General features: G+C 53.2%; 8 protein-coding genes across 8 annotated transcripts; 3 read left to right on the top strand and 5 right to left on the bottom strand.

Annotated features, from left to right (window-relative positions):
* Positions 1 to 649: 649 nt before the first annotated feature.
* On the bottom strand, positions 650 to 2,160 carry ACRALDRAFT_1083301 (uncharacterized protein). Its single transcript, XM_071019431.1, has 2 exons — positions 2,048 to 2,160; positions 650 to 1,956 (listed from the first exon to the last, which is right to left on the bottom strand). Exons 1-2 carry the CDS (start codon positions 2,051 to 2,053, stop codon positions 814 to 816), a joined length of 1,149 nt encoding a protein of 382 aa, XP_070871650.1. The 5' UTR covers positions 2,054 to 2,160; the 3' UTR covers positions 650 to 813.
* Positions 2,161 to 2,187: 27 nt separating this feature from the next.
* On the bottom strand, positions 2,188 to 5,888 carry ACRALDRAFT_1083300 (uncharacterized protein; the record flags this gene model as incomplete). Its single annotated transcript, XM_071019430.1, has 6 exons — positions 2,188 to 4,210; positions 4,276 to 4,445; positions 4,796 to 4,845; positions 4,886 to 4,946; positions 5,150 to 5,249; positions 5,795 to 5,888. The coding sequence occupies 6 exons, from the start codon at positions 5,886 to 5,888 to the stop codon at positions 2,670 to 2,672; spliced, it is 2,016 nt and encodes a 671-aa protein (XP_070871649.1). The 3' UTR covers positions 2,188 to 2,669.
* Positions 5,889 to 6,774: 886 nt separating this feature from the next.
* ACRALDRAFT_1095026 (uncharacterized protein) lies at positions 6,775 to 8,646 on the top strand (the record flags this gene model as incomplete). Its single annotated transcript, XM_071019755.1, has 13 exons — positions 6,775 to 6,989; positions 7,057 to 7,194; positions 7,259 to 7,292; positions 7,345 to 7,365; positions 7,396 to 7,435; positions 7,477 to 7,495; positions 7,600 to 7,616; positions 7,680 to 7,882; positions 7,921 to 8,078; positions 8,115 to 8,205; positions 8,254 to 8,368; positions 8,446 to 8,486; positions 8,515 to 8,646. The coding sequence occupies exons 1-13, from the start codon at positions 6,946 to 6,948 to the stop codon at positions 8,644 to 8,646; spliced, it is 1,053 nt and encodes a 350-aa protein (XP_070871648.1). The 5' UTR covers positions 6,775 to 6,945.
* ACRALDRAFT_1077808 (uncharacterized protein) lies at positions 8,184 to 9,990 on the bottom strand. Its single transcript, XM_071018689.1, has 3 exons — positions 9,586 to 9,990; positions 8,902 to 9,514; positions 8,184 to 8,831 (listed from the first exon to the last, which is right to left on the bottom strand). The coding sequence occupies exons 1-3, from the start codon at positions 9,979 to 9,981 to the stop codon at positions 8,677 to 8,679; spliced, it is 1,164 nt and encodes a 387-aa protein (XP_070871647.1). The 5' UTR covers positions 9,982 to 9,990; the 3' UTR covers positions 8,184 to 8,676.
* Positions 9,991 to 10,350: 360 nt separating this feature from the next.
* ACRALDRAFT_1065711 (uncharacterized protein) lies at positions 10,351 to 11,590 on the bottom strand (the record flags this gene model as incomplete). The annotated part of the gene is made up of 1 exon (XM_071017204.1): positions 10,351 to 11,590. A coding segment is annotated over exon 1 (423 nt), but the record flags the coding sequence as incomplete, so codon positions are not given.
* A 186-nt stretch (positions 11,591 to 11,776) lies between these two features.
* ACRALDRAFT_1095024 (uncharacterized protein) lies at positions 11,777 to 13,614 on the top strand (the record flags this gene model as incomplete). Its single annotated transcript, XM_071019754.1, has 9 exons — positions 11,777 to 11,796; positions 11,821 to 11,849; positions 11,897 to 12,006; positions 12,224 to 12,266; positions 12,312 to 12,417; positions 12,498 to 12,518; positions 12,564 to 12,699; positions 12,779 to 12,799; positions 12,856 to 13,614. The coding sequence occupies 9 exons, from the start codon at positions 11,777 to 11,779 to the stop codon at positions 12,862 to 12,864; spliced, it is 495 nt and encodes a 164-aa protein (XP_070871645.1). The 3' UTR covers positions 12,865 to 13,614.
* On the bottom strand, positions 12,267 to 16,463 carry ACRALDRAFT_1095023 (uncharacterized protein; the record flags this gene model as incomplete). Its single annotated transcript, XM_071019753.1, has 17 exons — positions 12,267 to 13,814; positions 13,885 to 13,936; positions 13,976 to 14,147; positions 14,178 to 14,278; positions 14,355 to 14,491; positions 14,515 to 14,580; positions 14,648 to 14,752; positions 14,788 to 14,861; positions 14,929 to 15,038; positions 15,085 to 15,127; positions 15,169 to 15,338; positions 15,381 to 15,530; positions 15,609 to 15,739; positions 15,784 to 15,896; positions 15,949 to 16,020; positions 16,070 to 16,257; positions 16,340 to 16,463. The coding sequence occupies 17 exons, from the start codon at positions 16,461 to 16,463 to the stop codon at positions 12,941 to 12,943; spliced, it is 2,682 nt and encodes an 893-aa protein (XP_070871644.1). The 3' UTR covers positions 12,267 to 12,940.
* Positions 16,464 to 17,011: 548 nt separating this feature from the next.
* Positions 17,012 to 18,858, top strand: ACRALDRAFT_1058468 (uncharacterized protein; the record flags this gene model as incomplete). The annotated part of the gene is made up of 5 exons (XM_071015947.1): positions 17,012 to 17,118; positions 17,194 to 17,399; positions 17,611 to 17,819; positions 17,894 to 18,012; positions 18,102 to 18,858. The coding sequence occupies 5 exons, from the start codon at positions 17,012 to 17,014 to the stop codon at positions 18,856 to 18,858; spliced, it is 1,398 nt and encodes a 465-aa protein (XP_070871643.1).
* Between the last annotated feature and the right edge of the window lie 2,623 nt (positions 18,859 to 21,481).

Genomic DNA, 21,481 nt, shown 5'->3' with positions numbered 1-21,481 from the left:
TGTCCGTCGGCTGTTGTGGCAGTCCCATCTGGGAACGCGAGCCAGCGTTGTGATGTACGCTGTACACACATACCGCTTACCCAGATGGGGACAAGATATGGGCAACGGCATAGCCACGAGCACACCGGGAAGCCACTAATGCACAGTGTGAGTTACAACTTTGATCTTAGTAGGTGGACAGTCAACCTCTCGCAGTGAGGCTCGATGCGTATGTATGTACGAAGTACGTTCGTTGTACGTTGTACGTTGTAATCTCAAATTGAGGTAAATTACCTAGGCATTTTGCATTTGCTTGCTCTTCCTGACAAACTCCGTGAATTCTCAACCTGTCTCCCCCGTCTCCCTTGGCTTGCTTGGCCATCTATCTGCATCTGCTCACACTGAGATGGATAGACTCGTCTGGAAGCCGGCAGAGGTGCGGGTGTCTGAATGAATTGGGGGCCGCGGCGGTAGGTAATCGTATCATTACGAGCTGCAACGCAAGGCGTGTGAAGAAACTTGGGGGTTTGTGGGTTACAACGACGCGACTTGATCATTTCTTGGCAAAGCTTGTCCGGTATAGGACAGGCGGCAGTACCGCACAGGCCACATCTTGGCCACCACACACCCGAGTCACACACACACGCATCGCATGCCAAAAAGACCAAGAGACGCATTCCGCTCCACACCTTACTCGGGCATTATGTATATCAACATCTTTTGAGAAATCTCGACAACTGAACCTGCCTTTCAAGGGTATCACATGATTCCGACGCCAGGTAACCACGTCACGAAATACCTATATCCATTCCCATACAACCCCCCGGCAACGCGTTACTCCTCCTTCTCGAACGAATCGTTGAGATAGCCTACAAAGGCCTCTCTCATTCTCGAAACACTGAAATCTCCTACGCCCTCCAGCCCAATGCCGCCCCGATTCAACCCGACAAACGCCCTCCTCAGGCGTTGCAGTTGTGGCAACCCGACCCTCTTCCCCGGCAGCTCGACTGTTAATTCTGCCTCGCTATCCCCGCCTGACGAGACCTTCACCGACCCTCCTACTTCTCCACCTCCCTCCTCCTGTCGTTCGAGTATCCGTCGTACCACGTCCTGTGTCTCCCTGTCCAGCACGTACAGATAATCACTAGAGGTTTCCCGGTTCCGCTGGGCCGTTGCTTGATTAGGCTTGACCGTCTTGCGTCCTTGGCCCGCAATGGCGTCCCAGATGCCGTCAAACGTTCGGCGTGCCTGCTCCGCGTCGTCGTCCCACACCAGCGTGAACAGGGGACTGTCCCAGCGCGTCATCGGATTCGGTTCCTCGTAGCGGAACACGAGATTATCCCAGTTCTCCGGTTCATAAGGTTCCTCGTCGTCACCTTCGAGCCCCTCGTTTTCCTGTTCTTTTTGTTCTTGGGGTGTGTCGCTCTGAGCAGGCGGCGTCTCTACTTTACCCGCTCCCTGATCTTGTTCCTCCGTTTTCGTTGTGCCCTTCCTCCTCTTGGTGTCCCTCCTCCGCAACCGGGCCTCGTTCACCTCTCTCGCCCGCTCCGTGGTGCACCCTATCTGTACGACGACGCTCGGGGTGCTTGCCGCCTTGGCTTCGCAGTGTAGTTGATACCTCCACCCCTTGATGTAATTCAGCCCGTCGAGGATCACAATGTCTCGGTCGGAGAGAACACGCTTGACAGCACCGTAAATGCTGGCCCGGGCGTCCTTCTCCGGTGCATTGGCCGAGCGAGCATGGGCTGGCAGCGCCGAAAGGTCATACACGGTTCGTGGGATGGAAAGGGTCGCGTCGGAGATGAGGTGGAGGCGATATGGAGGTTTCTTGGGTTTGGTGCTATTATGGGGGTCGGTGTCGCTACTACCCTTCTGCGCAGATTCGGCCTCGGCGGCGATGCGCTCGGTGAGGTAGGCGTGGAGTTGGGCGGCGCGGGTGGATTTTCCCGACGTGGGAAAGCCAGAGAAGATGATCAGCTAGGTAGGAAACTTGTCAGTATGAGCCCATCTCGCAAATGTTGGCCAAAACCCTGGTCCAGGAGCATAACGAAGATGACATCTGACTCACTGGCATGGTGACTGTCAGCGCGGCGAGGGGCGCGAAAGAAGACAATCCGGAAGGCAAGGAGTTACCCAGTAATAGACTGCACTCCGAGTACCTACGTACCGACTGGGATACGATACAGGTATAAAAAGGGTCGGTGTCGATATGTAAAGCCGAAAAAGTCCTGCCCACGACGTTCCATGCGGGGTTCAATTGGCTGATACCCCACCTACTTAAAATGGACGAATGGAGTCCACCAGAAATATCTCAGGCTTCTCGGACTTCATCATTGCACCTCCAAACATGTCTCAAGACGCAATTCGACCACGACACTCTCGGGGACCCCAAATATACGAATAGTTGCCGGCCGATGTCGTGAGGGTCTGGTACATGCCACACCGATGTCTCAAACCACCTCGATACTAAGCTGGCTTATAACTAAGAGAAGAGGAAAATCCCATAAACATGGGCGGCCCTCTTCGTCATACTTCGTAGTCTTAGACCTATTTGTATAAAATCTCGTAGCACGCAACCTGCCATCAGTGAAATTAAGCGCCAGTTTGGTCATCTTTCAGAGAGAGAAAAATGTCTGATACCGTCCCTTCCAGCGCGATAGCCCCAGCAGCACCTTGATCGAAAGGCGGACTCATGTCTGGAGAAGACTACCCGCAGTGTCTGTCATGCAGTCAATATAGAGCAGTATCCGTTGCGCCGCGAGTTCTATCGTCTCCCGCAGAAAGGTATCGTTCCCGCCCAATGCACCCTTCTTACTCGTCCGCCCCCGCTTCTTCGACGACTTGGCTTTGCCCAGCGATTTCTGCACGACCGCATTCCGCGCTTCTATGCCTCGGACGGCCGCATCCCTCAAACCCGGCATGCACTCCCCCAGCTCCGCCGGCGGGATCGACGCCAGAACGGCCTCGAGAAGCAACGCCACGCGGGCGTTATCCTCCAGGTCGTCCGTCACTGCCGACCAGGGCAAGAAACTGTAAGTCAAGGACCGCGCCGAGATGACCATCCCGTCGACCTTGGCGTGGTCTCCAGAGGCCGCCGGGAGCAAGCCGTCCAGCAGCTGCACGAAGATGTCGGACACGATGGATTTAAACTCTGGCGGCTCGCCTTCGGCGGCCCAGTCGCGCAGCCTGGTTATGTAGTACTGGAAGACCTGCACCGGCTGCTCGCGCATCTGTTTGACAAACTCGGCGTGTAGGTCGTTGAAGTCGGAGAACTCGAATGGTAGAGTATCGGCGGCGATTGAGAGCAAGACAAAGAGGCGGAGACGGAGGGGCACCGAATCGACGGTGCCGCGGAATAGGTCGTCGCCGACATTATGTCGTGGGGTCCGTGGGGTTTTCTGGGGAGTCCCTTCTACGTCTTCGTCCGAGTCGGTGAAGTCCATGTAACCACCGTACTCGCCGTTGTCCACATCGACATGTGTGGGGAACATGTCGTTCCCTGCGCCCTGTCCATCTCCCTTGAGGAGGCGATGTTCATTGTTGAAAACCTCATGAAAGAAGCGCCGGGATAATTCTTTACCGTCCGCGAAAATGGCCCTGAGGATCCGCGTTCGACGCGTCCGGCTAGGGCGGTCCTGTTGGACATACATCATGAGCAGGGACCCACGGCGATGATCTAGGCACAGTTTCCCCGTCTTCGATCCGGATTCCTCGTCCATATGCTGCCGCCAGTGCCAGTCGGCCTCGAGGGCGTCTAGCATGTACTCCAGCCACAGTTTCCAATACCTCCAACGATGCGGGTAGAGGACGCTACAGTTGAAGGCCCAGCCAAAAACATGCCAGAGATCCTCAGCCTGGTGGAAAAGACTCTCCTCATTATCGTACTTATTATAGATACGGTCATCGTCGATTCCATCCTGTCCGTCCTCGCCTGAGGTTGCACGTCGTTGGCGGTGCGACCGGTAGACGCCGCGGAAGCGAAAGGCCGTCTTGAAATCTGCATTGACGGGTCCCGCAATGGATAGCAGGTTCCGTAGGTAGGTCCATGAGTCGGCCACAATCGCCAGGTCATCGCGCTCCTTCAGCCGGGTGGTGCGATGCGGATGGACAGCTATGGTCGAAAGGAGGGCCAACTGGCCCGGCGGAGCAGCATGAACGGGTCTCTTCAAGCCATCTTCACGTGTTTGGCTGGAGAGGAGCGTTTGGTTAAGCATGAAGATGGCCTTGGAGTCTATTTTGGCTTTAGCACCGTGCCCGAGTCGTGTCACGCTGCTGCATACAAGACGCCAGACTCACACAATTGCTCCTCGATGAGAATCTGACATTGGGATTCAAGCTCACGACGAAGCGGTACCGCCTCGCAGTAGCTCGGAAGGGGCCCGGACTCCTCATCAGAAACGGCTTTCGAGTGGTCAGCCTTATGGGGCGTTTGGACGGCCGTGGCAAAGGACGCAATAGAGGAGTCACTTCGAATGGGCGAGGTTGAGGATATCGGCAAAAGTCCCTCCATGGCACGATCAGCGAGTCGTTTACGTCAGGCAGTGTCCCGAAGTGCTGATTTGACACCTCTCCCCGAGGTCCAATCTCAGCAATAGAAGTGAACAATCAATTAAGGGGAGAGCCGGATAGGAGGGCCGTGGCTGGCCCGACGAACGTTCAATCTCGAAGACCTGCCGCAAGGAATTGGTCGCAATGTGGTTAGGTTTCGGACTCGGTATAAGGAAAAAGAAGAAGGGCTGGATAGGATCTAGAGCGATGGCATATAATGCCGTGGTTACTCGATCGATGCGTCGGGAGTTGGTTGGTCTAGACTCACTGGTAAGGTATGGATGGTCGGTATGTGTAGTTGGCAACAGGGAACCTTACCTACGAATAAGGTGAAGCTGCTGCGGTGTGACAACCGTACCTGCGCCCCGCTATGGAGGAACTGCGCCACCCCGCCCGTCTGGTTGGTGGGCGACAAGGCGCTGCACAGGGCGTAGTTGTTTAGTAAACTCAGAGCTCCGCAAGTTACTAAGTACGGTGACGGGACAAAACTGTCGAAGCAATGTTCTTACAACACCACGTTATAGGTGCGCGTAGGTAGGTACATCGGCTCGACACTTGTGACAAGTTACTGTATATAGACTCGAAGTTCTTCGATGAATCCATGGGCCTATACTGTATGTACATTGGTGATATCAGGCGACATTCGATGCCATTGGCGGCCTCCTTATTTTTCCACTTGTTGACCTCCTGTCTGTTGAACGCTACTCCCTCGCTATACGCGACTTGAGGATTTTTGATATTCAGCCTTCCACTCCTGACACAGCAACAGAAAGACAAGGGAAGCGGGCGAAGAGAATACCCAATGGGCCAAGAAAAAAAAACACAGTCTAACCCATCATATCTAACCCGAACATCTAGACCATTGGTTACCCGACCCAGTTCCCAGACGCGCCGCTATCTCCTCATGCGCTCGGAATCGTCAACGGCAATGTTCTCATAGTCTCATATCCATGCGCGCTTGTAATCTCCATGATATCAAAGGACAACAAATAAGACCCTAGACCAATCCCGTTTTCTTGGTCGGCGACCGCCAAGTCATAACGCCTCCAACGCCGTAACGTCGCTCTATCGAGTTGTTGATACATTCTTCGAACCTGGCTTGCGTTCTGTTTCGAGCCTGGTTCCGGGGTTCTCAGCTACCGTATGCTATTGCTTCTGGTTAGCGAGTGAACAAAGATTATTCGACAGTGGGGATATAGGAAGAGGACTCGTTGTCGAGTGAGTCGCCAAGTACCGTCGGAACTAAAAGAGGATGGGTATCACTTACTTGGGTCAATGGGGTGGCCACCCGAGCCTCCGCTGTTGCCGGGATCTCTGTTGCCCAGCTTGACTAGGACCGAGCCGGAGTTGAAGTACGCCATGGTGTGTGATGGTGGTTGTAAAGGAACTGGGCTTGTGTATGTATCCCCAACGATAGACGCTGCGACCGCGATGTTTTCAGGAAGAGGACTTCGAGCGAAGGTACAAGTGGTCTGGACCGAGGAGCGCTGTAGCTTAGAGATGAAGGCTCACACTTGAAGTGACTTTCAAAGCAGAATGACAAGTGATGAAGGTGATGGTAGTGTATATATATGGCCTAAGAAGTGAGCTTGAGAGATGAAGTCCATGATCCCAATTACCAGCGTCATCTCAGAATATATATACATATATCGTCTCGAAGGCAGCAGGCAGGAATCTCTGAGGAGAAACCCTGTCCGCCAGACGGTCTGCCTATCCTGGGTATCATGTCGAGACCCTGCCACCTCAAAACGGTTTCCTGGGGTAGCCTCAAAACTTACCAAACCCCATTCCCACCGGCCTCAAGGAACCTCAATTTGATGTCCAAGGAGCACGGTAGCCTATTCCAGTCCCATCTTCGGTGACTGGTACCCTGTGCAATCGGCCGAATCAAAGGGTTATGCTTGTTCCGATTGGCTTGTGATCAACGGCCTTGACAGATGTGTCTAATTCTGGGGAGCGGGTAATTTGATGTTTTGCAGATTGAGATGTAGATGCTAGGCAAACGACCAGTGACTCAATTGGGCCCATGCGCCACAGGCAGATGCCAAGGAGTTGGGGTCCATATCGCTCAGTTAGTCTCAATACCTAGAGAATACATACAACGTAGGTACGGTGGAAGGGGAAAAAGGCGCGGTCACTGAAGGGAGACTAAAGACGGGCAAACGGACAGGGAGGAGCTTGGTGCCTGGGGTAAAATGGGCCCGATGCCTTCAGTTTCAGGACAAGAAAGAAACCACGCAGGCAACTCGCCCTTCGAAATCCGAGGACATCGGCTGTCAATTCAGTCAGACCTAGTACCGTACACAACAAACACCCTGTTCTCGTGGTTCTAGGACCGTGGATCGGGACGGCAGCTTATCCATCCCAGATAATTACAACGTACGTGAAGCAGTCGAAGGAAAAGCAAGATCCCATGACATGGCATTGCGGAATGAAGAGAAGGTCGCAGTCGCCAATCAGGAGTCCACTTTCTAGTGTATGACTGAACTAAACAACGGTCCCACGGGTCCCAATTGAGGGTCGAGGTAGCACAGTCGATCAAATCACAAACCCCAAGCCACACCACACCTCCATCACCGGAACATTTGGTCACTTGAGCCTCACAGCGCCCTACAGCTGCATTACCGAAATGCAACGATGGTGGTGGTGGGTTGACAGCTCCGATGAGTCAGCGCAAGGACTCGACAAGAAAGGGGACGGTATAGGCTGGAGATGTCGGGAAACCCATCAGATGCCCCGGCGCGATGATGGCAGCGGCCGAGGACGTTAGATTGATGAAATATACCCGTTACTCTGGCACGCAAATATGACCGATAGCAAGTTGATGAATCGAAATCGGTTGATTAATCGTGCGTGAAAAGTGTGAAGGAGAGAAGAGAGAAAGGAAAAAGAGAGGAGCGGAAAGGGAGTTGAAGAAGCTAGCGTCCGGTGCCTGGTTTGCTGACACAGCCGTACGACTAATCCGAAAGTAGGTTAGTCGCTATCTGCAAGGACCCCCACGGGAAATGGAGATTTTATTAATAATCAGTTAACATACAACGTACATGTCTGGTATTATTGATTGACGGACAGTCTGCGAAGGGAAAATGGTTGTTCCGACTCCAGAGACTAACTTAACCGTTTTGGGACTCGCCAAAAAAAAATGCGATAAGTTTTCTCCAAAAAATTACCATTCCCTTTCGAATTCATTCTTCTTCCTTCACCAACCTATACTGGCCTCACTTGCGAAACAGTGCGGTCTGCAGTTTCCTGTGAAGATGGGACGCCGTCGCTCGAATATGAGGACTATTTCCATGGCTGTTTGATGAGATCAAACTGTCACTGGCTTTCCCACCGAAGCGGTACGCTCGAGTTTGTCTCGTGCATGGCGAAGCCACCACAAACCTTTACCAGACCGACGACCGCCTTGTCGACAACTCCTGTCATCGACACCGACGAGAGGCCTCAGAAGCCAAGAGCATCCCTCCTTTCCACAAGATTTTCCAGGCTTACTTCCTCGCACGCCGGCGCGGAACACTGATTTTCGCCTCGCTCAACAGATTCACAAGGCAGTCATGCTTTTATCGTGATGTGTGTGCTGTTCCAAGCACTCCCACAGAGATACATGTCTCGCCTCCAGAATACGTAGAAACGAAACCCACGAATTGCCTACACCTCGCGCTCTCAGTACGCAAGAGTGTCAACTTTTTTTTATCGTTCGTAGTGGGAGAATGATTCAAGGTCTAGACAACCGGTCCGCTCCACCCTGCTGCCATTGATTCTGGTGTGGCATCAGGACTAAAATCGGACGAACATTTTGCTTCGTTGACTCACTATGTGATTCCTGTATCATCAAGTTCATGTACTGCTTGGTCTATCTTTCATGCCCTTCACGTTACATGTCATAATACGATATATCTGAACCCAATGCCGTGCCAGCGCACATCTTGATGAACCTTGGGAACGCATTAATTGAAACCGTTAACCGATGCCGCTGTCTTGTCCCAGCCCATTAGTCATTCATACAGCCCAGATACCCAACCGAGAATATCCCCATCGTTGCCTCCATGTCTATCTAGCCCGCTGGCCCCGAATGCCCAAGAAAACAAATACATGTGCCGCCTGAATACGCACGTATAGAATCGTCACGAATTGGCCATGAATGGTTATTTATGCGACGTTGTGAAAAATGTAATTCGGGTCGGTGAATGATAGAAGAAACCTAGCAATCAGCCGACCAGTATAATCCTGAGAAACATCTCGAGGGTATGGGTGGTCTTCTGGCTCCGTTAAAATAGGACTGATCAGGCTTCGTAGCTCGGTCCCTGTCGGTGGCAAAGCGGTTAATTCTGGCCGCAGGCAAGTTGTTTCAGGGGGGTTGGGTAGGGGACTCACTGTCCTGGAGAAGCTGTCGAAGACTGCACACCATCTCATACGCGGCGTCATTGTCTTGCTTCAATTCTCGGGCCAGGGCGTCGTCCATCAGCGGGTTATACGCCTTGGACCCGGGCCCGTCCCTGGCCGCGCTATCCCTGGGATGGGTCTGATAGATGTGGTGGAACTGGAAGGCGAATTGTTTAAAGGGAAGATTTTCCACCTCGCGGTTGATTCTCAAGGCCAGGTCGCGCTTGAATTCGGGTGCAGAGTGCTGCTGCATGCTACGCTCGTTACGGGCGACGACAAACGTATCCACTGTGCTCTCGACTGTCTCCATGAATAGACACAGCACTAGGAACGCGGCCAGGCAAGGCGCCCACTCGTGCCTCGACTTGGACTTTAGGGACTTGGTAAAGTCGTGAAACAAGTCCTGGACGCTTTGTATGAGATACTCGTCAATGAGTGCCTTGATCTGCCTGTTCAGCACCCGCGAAGTCGTGAAGTCGTTGTTGCTGTGGTGCAGGAAGTCCGTTTTCTGGAGTACCGACATGCTCCGTGTGGTCAGACAAAGGTGCCGTGTCATTATGTAGTGCGCCGCGTACACGGAGAGGGCTTTCGTCACAATGCGTTCCTATTCCGTCCTGTTAATGGTGCCCGCTCTACAAGCTGATCGATGTCGGAAAAGTGCAACTATCCACTCACTCCTGTCCTATTGGCATAGGCCTGGACGATAGCTAATACTTGTCGAGGTAGTCCGGTTTTGCAGGTCTCGGTCACTTGTTCCGCGCAAACGGGGTCCAGGGCGAGAGCACCAATGTATTCCCTCGCCCTCTTCTTCATCATTTCTTTCCGTGTTTTCGTATCGGCGTCGAGGGCCAGTGGAGCCGTCCGGCAGACCTGTAGGTCCAGGCGGCCCTGTCCGGGAAGCATATGCAGGTGCTCCTGAACCTCGCTCGTCTTGGGGGAAAAGAACTTGGCCGGGACTTTTAGCACGGCGGCGAAACGGATGCCGGAAAATAGCTCGACCTCGACAGGTTGAGGGTACTGATCAGGAACTGCCGCCAGCGGCGTGACGTTCTCGCTCATCCACGATGCCATCTGATCCTTCTTGAAGTGGGTCCGGATGAAATCGGGAAACAAGATGGAGTTGAAGTCCTCAAACTGCCAGCAGATGACTTGCGGCACTGCCGTCGCGAGTTTCTTGCACGTCTTGCAGGGACGCTCCTCGCCGCATTTCACCTTGCGAATGCGGCAGCAGAAGCACGCGCCACGCTGCCGGACCTTGCGGGCGGTTTCCTTGGAGGTTTGGGTGAGGGGTCCCTTGCGGCCACGTTGTGTCATCCGGCCGGCTTCGAGACATTCCCATCGATTCGGTTTGCCGTTGGAGGCGCTCATGGCGCTGGAGGTGACGATGACGAACTGGCTCTCCTCCAAGCCCGCAGGTTGCTTTTTCTTATTCTTCTCGATCCTGCCGCTTTTGACTCCATGGGCGTACGTAGGCGACACCTGCCTCTCCCTCTCGTACTGGGCCGTGGGAGAACCGGGGCTACTGCGATAAATGGATCCCGAGGACGACGAGCTAGCGATATATGGTGATGTCGAGCCGGGCGTGCCTTGTGTCGGAACTGGGCTCTGGTCACCTGGATGGAAGTTTCCGAGGGACCAGGGATTGGTGCTGCTACCCGCTTGGGCAGTTGGAGCGTCGTCAAATTGTTGCTCAAGTGGTTGTTGTGGGCTCTGATGGAGTTCGGGCGGCTGCAATCCATCGAATTCATGTTGGGCTTGATGGAATGGAAATGCCTGCGCGGCGTCGAGATGGGCGGCGCTGTGCGGAAAGGGACTCATAAGCGAACCTACATCCCTGGGAGGCGAATGTTCAGTTGCCATTGGGCAAGGCGGATAGGTCGCAGACATGCCGAAGTAGCCTCCGGGGGAGAGAAAGTGGTTGCTATCATTAAGAGGCCCTGACGAAACAGGGATTGCAGGAGTACCGTGAGTTTGCTCCTGGAACGTCGTGGGACCAGGGACTTCCTGAAGACCGAGGCCGAAGTCCAGACCGTAACCAGCGTCATGATAGAGTAGTGGCATGGTTGGAGGAGACGGAGAAGGACCGGCTGGGGAGTGCTGGGAATGACCGATGATGGTAAGGCCGCCGAGGTTATCACTCGCGGGGCTGGGAACGAGGCAAATGGAATTTGAATTGGACCTTCCACTGGAAGCCTGTTCAATATCGTTCCAATCCTCGTATTCATCGTTGGTGAAGCCATACGGCGACGCCGAGTAGGGGGAGTGATGTTGAGGAGAGACCGACGCCATGGCGAGTGTTGCCGAAGTCGTCGTCCCCCGGCGGATCGGGAGAGACCCGAAGGGTAATATGGGATGGACCTTGTGGATCGAATATCGCAGCGAAACTGGTAAACCTTATGGGATGGTGCTGTCCGTACTGTCTTGACAACCGGCGCAGTCTGGTGTCGCGAGTTCCCTCGCGGGATCTCCGCGAATCGCCTATGATGTCTTGAACCGTCCTTCTGCTGACGTCCAGATTCGCTGGCAGAGGCTCTTTTCGCTTCAAGGGTGACGTGGATAAGATCGCGTGGGAGGATAAATCACCAAAAGTTGCGAAGAGAGAGGATACAGGGGGGGTTGAAGGAAATGGAGAAGGATTTGACGGAACGGGGAAAGCAGAGGAAGAGTAAGCGTGAGCGACGATGGACGAGGGACGAAACTTCGTCATATCTCCCCAAGAATAACGCGTCGGGTCGCCAAAGTCTTGTTGCTTTCCCATAAAACCACCTCTCCTCGCTATTCGCAGAAGGGCGTAATTGGTGAACCCCTATTATTCACAGTTCCATACCAGGACGTAGGTACCATTTACCGAAAACCCCCCTGGGATATGCGGGTTATATGCAAAAAGTGACATCTCTCCTGTTAGTGCAGTCACTCGGGATTGCGGCCCCGCAAGGATCGTGAAGAGTTCGACTTACCATCCGCTAAGCCATTTCGAGCCACCGAGCTTCGGTGGTCGAGGTACGTACATACTTCGTATGCATCGTATGTACGAAGGGGTACAATTTTCTGTTTGGGACGGCAATGGCTCTCCCACAATTGGGTCACTTGGCTCCCGTTCACGCTAATAATATCTCGGTCTTTCAGCCTTAATATCGATCGATAAGTCGACATCTCTCGAGAGGACTTACCGGTGTGTTAGGTACCATACGAATAAGGTACCTAGGTAGGAATAAGGTAGGGTAGGTGAGTACGTATCCGTAAGGGGGACACGAAAGCCGAATGTACAGTACCTACGAAGTAGGTACCCTACCTGTCTGTCTTACATGCCTAGCAAGTTCTCGATGATGGGACTTGGAACTCCTCGGAGTCGAGAGGTCCATATGAAACCCTTAAAGATTCAAGCAATCAGGATTCGCTAGTGATCGAAACGAGTCTCCCGCCGTTCCTGGTCGCCACCATCTCGAAAAAGACAGTCCAGTCCAGTCCGTCCATCCGTTACACCAGCCATCGTGGCCCCGTTTCTAAGTCCCAACCTAAAAGTGACGTACATGTATATATGTTCAGTGCATTCTGCTGCATGCCTCCGGCTACTACTGCTGACCCAGCGATAGGACGAGTCAGCGTTTGTGACAACCACTCCACCGTAAGGAGACTGTGTATCAATCTGCAAGTAACCATCAACTTCGTACAAAGACATCGTTCCATCATCTCCATTTCTGCCGCCGTCATTGGGAAATCGCACCACCTCCTCTGTCGAAGCCCACGTGCCACTCTCCCGTCTCCCAAGAGGAGCAGTCATCCATCGTCGTGAGAAGGTCAATGATTGCCCGAGAAAAGAAAAAGGGGGGAAGGGGAGATAAAAGCGATTGCAATATGTTCTGTATAGAACAGGCTGCCAGACAACAATGTGCGAATAGCAGTGGGAAGCAGGGGTAATATATAAAGTCAATCCAAACTGCCCAGGTGGGATAAAGGGAAAGGGATTGATAGAGTGGGGAGAGAGAAGCAGACATTAGCCAGAATTTGTACAGTCGGGGCCTTGTTCGTCCTACTGGCGGAAGCGTGATGCTTTGGCGCGTTCCTGGATCTGCTGCTCTGTCTGAACGTATAATTGATCGAGATATTTCATGGCGCTGGCATCCTTGAGAATTTTAGCGACCTGGATACCGGCCGAGATGAGCTGCAGAATGTTGCGATCGTCCTTCAGCGGCCGGCTCTGTTGTTTGGAGGCGTGCCGCATCTCGAGAGAGTTCTCCAGGACGGTCACAAACTGCTTGATCTGGCCATTGTAGAGCACCCGGGCTGGGATACGGCGCTTGGTGGCTAGTCGCTTGAGCAGGTATACCCACTCGGTCCATTCGCGATCTTGAGGCCGCTCGACGGGACGCATGTCCTGAGTCAGAGGGATGGGAAACTGGTACTTGGCAACGAAATCGTATGCACATTGAGAAAGACGGTCGTTTACTTGGGTGAGGACGGCGTCTTGTTCCTGAACAAGAAGGTGGGTGGGGAGGTGGGGGAGCTCTCGCTCCTGCAGCGCAATATAGTCTGGTCGAGGAGGAGTAAGAAGCTGATGGGGCCCGTCAAACTCGTCCCTGTTGGAGGGTCGACGTTGCGGCCTGATATTTCCATTCACCTTGTTCTTCCCGGGAGGAGTCGTACTGGGCCTGTGTTCTGGGGAGTAGTCCGAGAGGTTCGGCGAGGTGATGATGTCGTCGACCGAATCCGCGGGAGGGAATCTCTCGCGGTGATCCCACGGTTGAGTATTCGAAGGTGTATACGGTCCGTATCGGGGCCCGTTGCCACTGCCGCTGGTAGCACCTGGCCCGGACGACTGCCGCGAGGTATAAGCCGGGGCAATGCTCTGGTTCTTTGCCAAGGGCAAGTTGTAGCTGCTGGCTGTAGGCGAGTAGACCGGGGTGCTTGAGACGTTCTGTTATTACTTGGATCATCTTGTGAATAAAACCGGGTGTCTCATCAGACAGTACTTACCCAGATGTTTGGTAGAACCCCGCATCGTAACCAGACGCCGGTGGGAAGGCATCTTTATACATGGTGCTTTCTAATGGTTAGCTATTTTCACATCGGTGAGCCCGTTGCACAGATATGACCAGGCCGTACCTCCGAGGTGCGTCCCACGTTCCGTTCGACATGGCGGAGGTTCGGTGGGCAATATCCAACTGAGCCATTTCCTTTGGTTCGCAGGCGATGTCACAACAGAGAATAGGCAAGCAGCCTCCGGGTTTATTGGGCTCCTGTGGAAGAGGGTAACATATAGTGAACACAGCCTGAGACAGGTGGTCGCCGCAGGATGGGCCAACCTGGTATTCCCACAGCGTCCAGGATCCCGAGGATTGCGACCAGTAAGTACACCGGCGAGTCCAGACTGTAGTTTTACCAAAAAAGGGAAATCAGCGGCAACGTACGCCTCGATCTGGAGGCGATATTCGAAAGAAAAGCACCGGCGTGACGCAATAGCGAAGCCGGATATCGGAACTGGAAATATATTTTCTCCCAAGAGCTGCAAGTCCGATCCTCACGACGGCCGACTAGACTGGGTCCGAGTGACAGGTCCGGGGGGTGGGATGCAAGGGAGACACTGGAATATCAGAGTGCAGCGACTCTTCGATGTCCCGCTGATAGGATGCGAGGAGACCAAATAGGTAATATCCGGACGTGAATAAGATGCTGCGAGGCGAGCAGGTTCGTGGGCAGAGACGAGAAGGTCCGGATTAAAAGCATTTATATTGACGACGAATATCCCGGTGAAGAACCGAGCCCAAGGTCCGGCACGTCAAGGCGGCTGATTCTGATCGAGACGTTACCTAGTTCAAGGTAGGCGGCAAGTGAGTAAGATGAACTGTGAGGCGGGGATTATACGGGAATCCGAGCAACCCAACAGCCAGCAGGACGGAACGCCGGTGGTCGCAACTGACGGCGCGTGTCAAAAGCTCAGTTAGGTACGGGACCTCCAAAATGGGACACGGTCTAGAAATAAATGGTAGGCGTCCGGGAAATGATTGGATTCGGTGGTACCGTCAGGAGTTTCTTTTCCGCTTCGGGGTGAAGAGAGCGAGAACTAATGTTGATATGGCGATGGAATATGGATCCATATATCGAGGATAGATGGCCGGTTGCCTGATACTCTCAGTTTCGTGAGGCGGAGACAAGTTGCGCCAACTAATCAACCACGAGGGAGCTCCCCAGATACAAGCGCAATCTTAAGGACGAAAGACTACCGGGTAAAACAAGGGCGATTGGACATGACGAGTGGACAAGAAAGTCGGAGAGGATGGCTATAGGGCACCCATCGGGCCGTGACGGAGCTTTGTTGATGCGAGTTGAAATGAGAGACCGAGATACACAACGCCCTATTGCCCAAGTAGCGGGAGGTATGAACAGCGCCCAGTTAGTTTGGCTATGACACGATCTCTGCAGGGGAGTACCTTGAAGTGAGAAAAGCGGTGTCAGCGGTTAACGGCAGGAACTTTCAAGAAGTAGCGCGTTGGGCACAAACCCGATGCCGACGCAACGGAGATGCCCAACCATGCCATGATGCCCACTACCAAACCGGGCAGCCATTTGCAGCCTCTCAGCGATCAAACCATTGCGGAAGTTTGGCTGATAACGGGAGGAACCTTCTTCCGTGGATGTAAACCCGATTCGGGCCTCGTAATGACCGTCCCGTCCTTATTGCGCGGCAAATCGCAGATGACAGGGGGGCGATTGGAATCTTTGGAGGATTTGCCGGTCAAGCACGGGGTGAGTCCTCCGCATGAGGTACCAAAAGAGGCTCAAGGTGAGGCGGGGGTGGGGGTCGGAGTCACTCTGTAATACTCGGTGCACGCTCAAACCCCGTGAATCGTTCAATTCATGGGGACAATGGGACACATATCACATAGCATACCTTTTAGTTTGTCTTCCGACTCGGCCTCTGAGGTGCACGACGGGTCAATAAGGAGTGCGAAGGTCAGTATGCCCGATGCCAACAAGGCAATTCTCTCCTTGAACAATATGGCTCGTCCAACCATAGAATTCGATTGGGGTCCATCTTACCCGCCAAGCAATTAGATGGAATGATTTGGAAGGGTCCTTGTCGGAATCTCGGGAATTATTAGCCTTGTTTGACTGCATCGGTTTCAACGTCAAGCTTGCCTGATCTCGGCCAGTAACAGACCGACATCTTGGTCCTCGGGTCAAGCAGGATGGAACCCCTAAAGTTCTGGGGAAATGCCACGCTTGTTTCTTCAAGGTTCGATGTAAACTCTTCGTCCGAAAATAACAAAGTATAAGAACCAGGAGAGTTGGAGGTAGAAGTTTCAGCAAACATAATGTATGTGGGTCGAGGTTTGCTGATGGTCAAGTCTGGATGGCAACAGTCATAGCTCTGCTTACGTGATCATACTTGGTAATTCAACCAATACCAGATATCGATCAAGCCACTAACGGGTATGAGCATTACGAATGAGCATGAGCCACAGTTGTTTCCGGGTTCGCAATACGAAATACTTGGCACGAAGTATCCGGAAGATGCGGTCAGTTATTCGTACATCAGGTACCTTAGTGTCCATTCACATCTCAGAGCACAGGTATGATGCTGTATAAGGTAGCAAAACCATAGTATCGGCATGGGATCCATCAGAATCTTATCGGATGCCAAGTTAGGGGTCGTCCTAACTTCGTCTATTCGTACCTAGGTAGTCAGAACCAGTTAGCTCGATATGCACGTCTCGTTTAGACAGCCGCCAAGACTCGAAATTGACCGTGATTTTTACATCTGTCCAATCATCTGCGAGTTAAGCTTTCCCAATGATTCGGACCCGTTTCTATTATGGCTTGCAGCCTCCCGCACCGACTCGTTCCCCTGCTACATGACGAATGGAGATTCTCCATCTTCAGGGGATGAACGTCTTCGATTCGGCGTAGGAGCGATGAACTCTCGCTCAGTGCCTTGAGTATTCAAGAAACGACTCACGAAATATACCCTGTCCACCCGAGTCTTTTTGGCACTTCAACCAGATCCCGCATCAATCGAAGGTCGGTGGAGGGACAAGCATAATAATGTTCGAAGTGACAGGCACGTGAGACTCAACCTCGCCGGTACACGTACCTATACCACATGGCGCCACCAAAATCCCGAGTGCGGAAGTTTCATCGCCGGAGCAAGAACGGATGCTCAAGCTGTAAACGACGGCATGTTCGATGCGACGAGCGCAAACCTCTATGGTGAGGATACGTCCTTTTGCCTCGCACATTGACCGATAGACTCGCTGACCTGGGTGTGCTCGGGGCCCAAAATAGCACATATTGCCTCCAGAGCGGCAGCCAATGTATCTATCCAGGGGCTCCTGAAGTCACTGGTAAACACGACTCACACATCGCCCAGCCAAGCCTCACTTCATGCAAGGCTGACGGGCTAGTCCCCCTTGTGACGACATACCATCCGTTCTCCAGCCTTGATTGTGACTTTAAACCATCGTCCAAGTCAAAGTGGTTGCTCCATCAATGTAAGTGGAAATGCCTCGTTCCACATCCCATCTCCGGCCATGCAAGAACGTGGTCTAGTCTAACGTATCATTGCCCTCAGTCGCGACTCTTTCTGTGCAAGGGCAGAGCCCGGTAGAGCGAGGGCAGAATGCGTGCTCGTGAGTCCTCCTCAGATACCAGTGGCAGGCGTCTGGATTGAGAGCTAATTACGCTCGACCAGCTTGGAACGAGCCTTTACGCACCCTGGCCTTCTTCATGGCTCGCTCGTTGTTGCGGCCTGTCAGTGGGCCTGGGTGACGGGCTCCCTTGAGTATGTCAAGGTTCCGTTTTTGCACCACAAAGCAGCCGCATACCAGTTCGCAAGGCAGCAGATAAATGACCCTGAGACGGCGTTTACAGACACCACAGTCTTTGCCATCGCGGCACTTGCATTAGTAGAGGTAAGGCGTCTCCGAACACTTGACTGGGCTCATGAGCTCATTCGAATGACTTCGGAATAACTGACTGTGACCAGGGGGCTATGGGTGATCTAAATGCGTCCTCGAAGCATCTTCGGGGGCTGCATCAGCTGACGATGCGGAAGAATGGGTACAGGCTCTGCGAGGTGAACCTGGCACAGCAGATGCTCGAGATGTAACAACCCCCTTCTCCCAGACTGGGCTGTCCCCTGTCAAAGAGAAACACAGAAGAGGAACAAAAAGCTGACTTGAAGACTTTGGCAGGGCGGGAGATCGTCTGCGCCAAGGGGAAATCAGCGCCTTCTACGACGCGACGGGGGCCGATTTTCAACCGACAGTGATCGCCTTGATCTTCACATCGTTATGGGACATGTCCAGCCTGCCGCCGAGGGAGGCGCCGAAATACGGATGGTGGGAGGCCAACGAGACAGAGAATGACAGGCTCTGGCAAAGCTACACCAAGAACCTCAACTGGGAGTTATCCCGTAATTTCGACCCCGAACATAACCTCACCAAGATGTTGAACAGCGATCCGAAGAGCAGCCGCGCAAGTTACATTGCGACTTTCCTTTACCTACTCATGGCGTTAAACAGTAGCGAGATTGACGGTGTGCTCACGATCTGGCTGATGGAACAGCTCATCGACGACATAGACGCCAAGGAGGAGGACGTGCGCGCCGGCACCTTCAGCCGACACCTGTGGTTCTGGAGTGTGTTGTTCGGGGCTGCAGTGGCTGCAGGAGGCCAGCCGAGGACGGTGAACGAACAGCACCAACTCGCCAAGTGGAGAAGCGTATATGCCGGGAAACTGAGGCTAGCAAGCCAGCTACTAGGGCTATGCCGCTGGAGTGAGGCGAAGAAGGCTTTGGCGGAGGTGGCATGGAAAGACGGCATGCCGGGGGAAGCAAGGCTCAGGGCGATATGGGAGGACTCCTTGATCGGGGACCATGTTGTCGAAGACACGAAGATTCGACAGATTTTGGACTTGACTGACATGGAGGACGTCTCGGGACAGCTCTGAGCTGAATGCAGCTGAAGACGCAATGTACGGAGATGAAGACCTGGTAACGTCAAATCTGCAACTCCGAGATAGACAACGCATCGAGTATAATCTGCCCATGATCGTGGGACTATGCGTCAGAAGCGGTGTGAACTCGAGACATTTCGCCGGGAGACAGCGGTTAGGACATAGAACTGCCTCGGTAAGGGTATTTGCCGGTGGCTTCGCTGAGGATAATTGTCGCTAGCCCATCACTCCAATCCAAGGCGCCTCTTCTTTCGGACCGAGGGAGTTGAGGCTTCGCGGTAGTCTCGAGAGGCGGCGTTGATTCGCAGGCAGCGCCGAATAACCAGGCATCGTATGATTCGGCCAGAGAGAGGAAGTAGGCTCGTCGGATAGTAATATTATCTTATTGGACTTCTTGCTGAGCGGAGGCGGATCAACTGGCGAGAGCCAAGGCTGGACTGCACTTTCAGAAAGGAATCTGACCACAAACAATACCGGCGAGTTGCAGGAGTTAGATTATGGAAGAGTTACACGTGTAGATTATGGGGCCATTGAAACCCTATGCCGGTGCATTGAGAGATGACGAATGTTTCGTGGCCGGTTGCTGTTCGAGACTACCTACTTAGCAGAGCCATACGGGGCGGGGGATGCGGGACGCGTGAGGTGAGGGGAATAATAAGAGGCCAATGGTCGATTGTGATATGGCATGGCTGCTGGCCGATTGAGACCACTTCTGCTCCGACTGAAGGGAAGGAGCGTACGGAAGTTCACATCATGCAGACCAAGTAACGGCTGAAAATCATATGGAACCACAGAGGATTGGAGATTTGGGGAAAGTTCGATAGTGAAGACATGGAGTACCTTACGTAATTGATTATTCAAATTAGCGATTACGTACATCCCTACTCGGTACCGTATCTGTCTGTGAAAGGGAGAGTGGACTTTTTCAGATGGTCGACAAATGAAGGAGCGATGGACGGAAGGTTTCGCACCGTCACGGTCCCTCCCGTCCCTCTGCCCCACTCCACGAAACCGTTTCCCAAGCTATTGTTCTGATAAAAGTTCCCGAGGACCTCATTACAACGAGACTCCATTTACAACAACGGAGCAGGAGCATTCCCTAATTACACCAAGGATGACAACGTGCACGACAGTGATACGGGCGGATGTATGAACGAGATGCGAATATGGCACGGCAAAGGCAAGATGAGGACGGCCATCGAATGGACCGAACTCGAGCCAAATGTCAAAGACGGAAGAAGCCAAAAAGAAAGCTGTGAGTGTGAGGGGTAGAAACACAGGCCGCGCTTTGTTGGCCCATGCTGACAATTTTCCATCAAGGCTGGCTGGTGAATGGCTGGCTGGCCACACCAGGTCTATGCATTGATGAGCTGTCGCTGCAGCTCTCAAGCCGCGAAGGAGGTTATCACTCCGTCAAACCACCACGATAGGCCAGCCATGTTTCTTACGCCCCCGCCGAGACCCCTCACGAAATCAAGGAATTAATTCACGCGTCCTCCTCGTCACACAATGAGCCTATCGCGACTGCAGGTTAGAATGCCAGCTCAGCGAGTCGACGCATGCGACCGTTGTGACGGCCGTCCTCTCGACCAATCTTCTTGGACACTTGGACCACTTGAATCACGTCCGCCCGCCCTGGGGCGTCTGAAATTCCAAACGTGTCCTGCGGACAGGGGTCGCTGGGACCACTTGTGAAGCGTTCTCAGCGCTCATGCTTGTCCTGATCCTTTCGCGAGTCTGCATTAAAACCCAGTCGCCCCCGCTGACTGCCCGACGGAAAACTTCGTCTCTCCCCTTCCTCCTATTATTTACAAGACCCACAGACGCCTTTCTACCCAACTCAACTCGGTGCATTTCCCCCCTGTTGATCCCATCACGTCTTTACACCTCGTTGATACCCAACCCCAAGCCATCCATCATACTCTTCTCTTGGAACCCTCTTCATTTAGCGACACCGCTCTCGTACAAGACGGACCCTCAACCCCACAGGCCTTCAAAGCTTCCCGTCTTGCCACCGCTGGTTCAGACTGTTGTGCGACACAACTCAAAAGATCCTCGCCCGCTCCCAGACTAGTTTGTGCTGGTCCGCATCGAGATCCTCCATCTGGAGTTGAACAGCTCCATACCCCCCAAGGACTGTTGTTTGGACGACCCAAGGAAAGAAAAACAAATGACGGCCCTTGTTGTTCCTCGTCCGGATATGCCTGGTTACAACTCGCTCGACATGGACGACGTCCACACACCTTCTAGGTACTGTGTTTTCCTTCTGTGTATCCCAGGGCGGTTTCTTTTCTTTGGTTGCTGCAAATCATGTATGCAAGCGTCATGTGTTTTCCTTTTGTTCGGTCCATCCTCCCAGGTCCCTTACCGCACCAGCCTCGGATGCCCAGGATTGTCAGGATTTTCCTCTCTTGAAGGACCCAATATGCCTATGGATTGCCAACCCAGGATTTCGGCCAAAGGAACACAGTACTTTGCCTCTTTTTACCAAGGAACCTTTCGCTCCCACGGAGCAGTCCTATGAGAGTTGCTCACAAAGCTTCTCTATATGGACGTGTCTAGCCAGACAATGGGCAAACAAAAGAAAAAGTTAGAAACCTCTTGCATTCATTTGCGT

This window comes from Sodiomyces alcalophilus (genome assembly GCF_042370955.1).
Source record: "Sodiomyces alcalophilus JCM 7366 unplaced genomic scaffold ACRALscaffold_8, whole genome shotgun sequence".
Classification (NCBI taxonomy): Eukaryota; Fungi; Ascomycota; class Sordariomycetes; order Glomerellales; family Plectosphaerellaceae; genus Sodiomyces; species Sodiomyces alcalophilus.
The sequence above is the reverse complement of the archived record's forward strand: the minus strand, read 5'-3'. Positions and strand labels throughout refer to the sequence as shown.

Bases quoted from the DNA above. Each gene is read 5' to 3' on its own strand.
- ACRALDRAFT_1077808 (XM_071018689.1), bottom strand. From the start codon at position 9,981: ATGGCATCGTGGATGAGCGAGAACGTCACGCCGCTGGCGGCAGTTCCT. The intron at 9,515-9,585 runs GTGAGTGGATAG...AGGACGGAATAG, and splicing joins CCTATGCCAATAGGACAGGA to GAACGCATTGTGACGAAAGC. The intron at 8,832-8,901 runs GTGAGTCCCCTA...TGCCACCGACAG, and splicing joins TCGACAGCTTCTCCAGGACA to GGACCGAGCTACGAAGCCTG.